Raw genomic sequence first — 6,000 nt, 5'->3', positions numbered from 1 at the left:
TTCTATCCAATTAAATTATAATTATTTCAGTCTTTGTTGCAGATTAATATATTGGAAGGTTTTCATATCTGATGTCTACGTTGTACTTTCTGTTTCAAATTGTAAAACAAATAAAACAAAATAATGGTCATTATTTCCTGGTGGAGAATTTTAAGTTCCAAATTAATTTTGGGGAATGAAGGCCTGCTAATGAGAAACATCAAGGAAATCTGTTCCTCAGTGTGGCCTCAAAAAGGATTTAATTTTTAGCAATTCTTATGCCATAGACTAAGCCTGGATAACGTTAAGCTCAGGGTTGCATTTATTTATTTATTTGACATTTGTTGACCAGGATAGTCCGACTTAGCAAAAGCCTTTTTTCGGTGGAGGCCCAGGGAGAAAAGCTCCCTAAAAAGAGTGTAACAATCAAGAATAATTACAAAATTGAGAAGAGATACAGTAAAAAATATACAATATGCAATATGCAATAAAACAGTACAAACATTTAAGAGAATATAGATGAAGCGTCTTAGTACAACAAGTTGAGCTCAGCAATAAAACAAATCAAGAACAGTGCTAGAATTGAGGTAAGAATACAATAGAAATATACAAAAACATTTAAAAAACGTGTACAGTAATGATAATTAGCAACAGAACCATTTAATGCGAATAAAAGGTTTAGTAATTAGACAGTGAGCTGAACACTAGCTGAAAGATGCACACAAGGTCGACTTCAAAAGGAAGAGTAAGTCAGACAAAGCAGTTAGTGAGAAGGTTTAGCAATAGTGAGGAGAGGAAAGGTGATGGTAGCAATAGAGAGAGGGAGGGTTCAGGTGGGGTGATTACAGTGACAGGGTGATTTCAAGTGAGAATGTTGAATTACTAGATTAATATAATGTCTGCCTTGTGGAATCTGATAATTAAGGTTCCGGAAAAATTAAATGTTGTCTTTTCTTTCAGGCAAGAGCTAGTGCCAAGAAATTCCGAAAAATTACAATAACTGTTTCACCAAAGGGTTTATTGCTACAGGACACCGAAACAAATGAGATAATTGAAAATGTCTCAATATACAGGTAAGATGATGACTTATTTGCGTTTTATGATTAGTAGAGTGTCTCTCAAAGGCAAAGCCAAGAGAAAAAATATATGGACTCAGTGAATGTTCTGCAATAACTCTGTGATTTGGTTAACATATTACAGCCGAGTGCACCTTCAGGTATTTCTGCAGTTACCTCCTACTGCGCCTCTAGGCGTCAAGTATTGCTTGATCACATCTGCATTAATAATTCCAAAACCATGCTACATACAAGGTACCAGACTATTTTATCTTAAAGCATACCTGATAGCAAACACATTGATATTTGACCTCTGCTGAGAACTGTGAGGTGATAACTTCATTTTTTTTTCAAAGCTCAAGCTGCCACACCCACTGGGAGGTAAAGGTACACACTCGAAAGAGCTGTACTGGAGGGAATGAGTTAAAGAAATTCCATGGCCTACAAACATGGCAATTATTTTTATGAGCCAATACAATTCTCCAGCGTCCATTCTCGAATATACAAACAAAAGCAAGAAAGCTAGTAAATAAATGTATTTATATGTTTAATATGTGGTTTAATGAATTTCCTTCTTAGCAGAAGTTCTTAATTAGGCATGTGTGACATTGCAGAAAAGATAGAGGCAGATGATTTTCAAAAATGACCTTGAGCTATAAAAGCCAAAATAAAGTCTTGCCGTATTCAGGCTACTACTGAGAAGACAAAGGGACAGATTCTAATAGACAATCGTGTCACGTCAGTTACTTACGTGCAGTGCTGCTTTAGAGACATACCTTAGACTGGATTAACTCTGAGTATCTTCAAGAATCCTAACATACATACTGAACCATGGCTGCATTTCATTGTATATTACTTAGCATCTCAGAAAATATATTCACATACTGAGTGTATGATAGTAATATTTGTGTGAGCAATGAAAAGTGAACGTGCTACCTTTGCTGATCTAAGGTTTGGAATATGGTAGTCTGGCCTGTTGATGAATTTGGGTGTTTTATTAATGCAGTATTTCACTCGACATCGTAAAACTCCACTGCCAATCATGAGTGGACAGGTGATCCGCTGTGGCGACCCCTAACCAGGAAAAGCCGAAAGAAGAAGATTAATGCAGTATTTCCATCATAGTGCTGAACTATCAATTGTGAATTAGTTTAAAGAGGGGAGGTAAATTCAGAGTTGCTACTGTAACTAGACTTGACATTACAACAAAAACATCTAGATGGTGCTGCTTATGTTGTGATCTTATGTTTGTGAGTCATTTGCTATGCCCCTTACATCTTATGTCTTGCTATAGATACTTCATAATGTATTACACTGTGCAATGTCCTATCATGTAAAGCAAAGACCTGGAATCTTTGGAACATTTGGCATGAAGTTTGACAAATCTGAAACTTGTACCTCTGAATGCTTTTCACATTCTTTAAATCTCTGAGTCTTGCCTTTGTTGTATGTGACATTTTAATTACACTTATGAAATTTTTAACTTGCTCCCACCCTGGCCGGACATACACAAAGAGGCACAGACACACTGGTATACATAAACACACAGAGAAAAACAGATTCACAGATGTACACAGAGAGTCACACACACACACACACACACACACACACACACACACACACACACACACACACACACACACACACACACACACACACTGACAGTACAATTATCTGTAAACAGATTCTAATATTTTCTGGTGAAAATAAATGGATTGGATAGTTTAGGAGCTAACATGATGCTTGTTACTTCTGAATATTCTGAGATTATGTTGGTCCTGAACTGTTAACATGATTGCAATGCTTGTATAAAAAATGCATTGAGCATGTAAAGATAGGAGAGTGCTCAGCATAATGAAGTTTATATTTTTAGTTGGTGGGAAATGCATTGATGAAAAATATCAACTCATTTTATGTTTCACTTTTTTATGTAGTCGTTAGAACACTAAGGTGCAGATGATTGTTTCCAGAAACAAGGATGCATATATTTACATAGAAAGGTATGAATGCACGCACACGTGCACACACACACACACACACACACACACACACACACACACACACACACACACACACACACACACACACATTCTATATTTAGGTACAAATGAGTTCTGTGGTGAGAGCCATGAGTTGCAAGCTGAGTTCTCTTTTCATACATTGATTCATTAAATCATTTATTTTCTGATTATCTAATTAATCTAATACAGAGTTTAAACTAGAGCCCCAATCCAGCATTTTTGGAAGCAAGGCATAGAAGATCATCTTGACTGTGGATGTTTTGAACCTCATTTTTGACATTAAATGGATCATTATTCAGGAAACATTTTGGTTTCTTTGTTTCTTTCTCTCAATATCAGTTCTCTTCTTTGCCTTTTGGTCTTTCTGCTGCTCCAAGGTTCATAACCAAATGTCTGGCTCTTGTGATAGTCTTTTGCAGACATCAGGAAATTCAGATATTCCCTTACTTGTATGACCTTTTGATTTATTCCCCCTCTCAGCAGCTCCTGCTTCAGGCTCTTCAGTTCACTTTTTCTTTTACGCATTGTGGGGGAACCCTCAATTTCAAAAAGTCTGTATTGACTCCCTCTCAGGATCAAGTGCTCCTAAGTTTCAGGATTCAGACTATTCCAGTGATGGCTTGCTTCCCACCTCCCAAGGTCCTTTCTTGGACAGCTTATTTCTATTCCCTTTTACCACTTCCACTCCTTCCTCCAAGGGAATTTTTCTAAGCTGTGGGGCACATTGCAGCCACTATTCTCATGACTGCCTTTCCAAACTCCACATGAGGAAATTTCAATGGTATCTCTAAAGTGTGCGCCTCCAGCACTGCCATCCTCTGAAGTATCTGGTTTCTCTCATGCTTTGTCTCATGCTCAAGCTGCAGTGGTAGATTCACAAGGTTTTCCTGAATCTAGATCTGCCTTTTCAGGTTCCTCTCCCTACTCAGGAGCTGTATATGGATGTTTCTAATAAAGGTTGAGGAGCCTTCTTCAACAACCTTGAAATCCAGAATCTATGGTTCCATCAACAACTGGCAGACCATATGAACATCAAGGAGATGAGGGTTATAAATCCAGCTCTCCAGACCTTTTACTTCCTTTGGGTTCCAAGTCCTCTAACGGTTTTTACAGACTATACCACAGTCATGTGGTATATAAACTAGGGGGTACAAAGTCTTACCTTATTTGCAGGCTGGTTATTCAGGTTTGGGATTTTGCAGTCCACCATCGCTTGGTTGCATTCCTTCATAGGTACGTAGGTATATACTGTGTTTGTATACCCTTGATTTTCCTAGTAAGGAACTTTTGTAGGTTTCTAGTTGCACAGTATATTTCTGATCGGGTACCTGCTGAAGGATGCATTATACTCAGTGGTGGGTCTGATAAGGGACAAATAAAGTAGCACTATGACTTCCTTGGACCTAGATACCATGCCCTTACTTATAAGTTGGGTGTCATAGTATCATTTTCTTCCTACATTGGCCACATGTTGGTCAAAGGCCAGATTACTGTCACCATGTATTCCCCAGATCTCTTACTACCAGGTCAACTGTTAAGCGTGTCTTATTTCTGGGGTAATTAGCTTGGGTGGCAGTTTTCGCAAAAGGCACTATAATGCCTTTCTTGACTTTAAGTTTTGGTCTGTGACTTTGGCACCAGCCACTTGTCTTTGTTAAACCCTCTTGTAACATGTTTGTATAATGGTAGGAATCTATGATAGTTCCCAATCTGCAGTCATCTGTGAACTTGGTCAGCCGAAGCCCCATGATCTAAGTATTTACCTTTGAAAAGAAGATGCCAAATAGGAGTGGTCCCGGCACTAAGCCCTGAGGTTCCCTGCTAGGAAGTATTACTAATCCTGACTTCATAGGTACTGTCTGTGAGCCAGCTGGCAACTCATCAAGTTATGCAGGGATTTATGCCCATTTTGGTGAGTTTATCAAGTATTGTATCAAATTCCTTAGCCAGGTCTTGGTCAGCGTTATGCACCATTTTTCCATCATCCATTGCCTTGTTGACCTTCTCAAAGAAGTCCACCAGGTTCAGTAGGAATGATCTTCCCTTGATAAAGCCAAACTGGGTTGAGTCCAGTGTCTGAAGGTTGCCTGTGCCCTTTGCTTATTTCCTGATAATTTGTTCCATAGCTTTGCATATTAAACTAGTCAGACTAATAGGTCTGTAGTTTCCAAAGTCAGTTGATCGTCTACCCTTGTGAAGTGGGATAACTGTTGCAGTCCTCCAATCTTGTGGTAGAAATCCAGTTATGAGGCTGTATTTGAAATGTGCCTGAAGTTATCCTGATAGGTCATGTTTCAAGCTATTTAGGGCATATCCCAGGATATTGTGGGGTCCCAATGAGGCTGTGTTTTTGGTCATAGTGAGTGCTGAAAGGAACTACTTCCTGTTAATAGTTGGGGGATTATGCTAGTAGGTATTCCTTCAGAGCATAATCTCATGACAGACTCTTTGTGCAGGTCCAGGACAAATCCTCACAAATGGATGCTTCACAGGGAGGTGTTTCTGGACATTGTAAATTGGTGGGGTACTCCTTAAGTAGATATTTTCACCTCGTCTCTGAACAGACAGCTTCCTCAGTTTTGTTCAAGAATGCCAAGTCCTTAGGCTTGCAAAGTGAATGCCATGTCTTTTTCTTGGAAGGTGATGTTTTTATATGCCTAGCCCCCTTTTCCTGTATTAGCAAAGGTCCTGCACATGATCATGTGGGATGGGCCAAAAATCTTGCTGGTGACTCCCTTTTGGCCCAGATAGCACTGGTTCCCCCTTCTGTTTCTTCTGGGTAGGAGCAATCATCACAAGTTATCTCACAGGATAGATTTTCGCACACAAAACAAGGGATCTCTTATTCACCATCCCTTGCCCACCCTTCATTTGACACTTTGGTCACTAGAATTTTGATTCCTTTTAGACACCAATTTTCTGACAATGTGCTTCCTATTCTGCAT

General features: G+C 39.0%; 1 protein-coding gene across 3 annotated transcripts in view; it reads left to right on the top strand.

The window, feature by feature from the left end:
• LOC122794421 (low density lipoprotein receptor adapter protein 1-like) overlaps positions 1–6,000 on the top strand; it is a 1,120,082-nt gene that overhangs the window by 607,827 nt on the left and 506,255 nt on the right. For all 3 annotated transcript variants that reach the window (XM_044062793.1, XM_044062791.1, XM_044062792.1), the window contains exon 3: positions 940–1,052. In XM_044062793.1, coding sequence (XP_043918728.1) covers positions 940–1,052 — 113 coding nt within the window. The remainder of the gene's footprint in view (positions 1–939; positions 1,053–6,000) is intronic.

Source organism: Protopterus annectens, chromosome 2.part1, assembly GCF_019279795.1.
Source record: "Protopterus annectens isolate FY-2018-M chromosome 2.part1, PAN1.0, whole genome shotgun sequence".
Taxonomy (NCBI): Eukaryota; Metazoa; Chordata; order Ceratodontiformes; family Protopteridae; genus Protopterus; species Protopterus annectens.
This window is presented reverse-complemented; position numbering and strand designations above follow the sequence as displayed.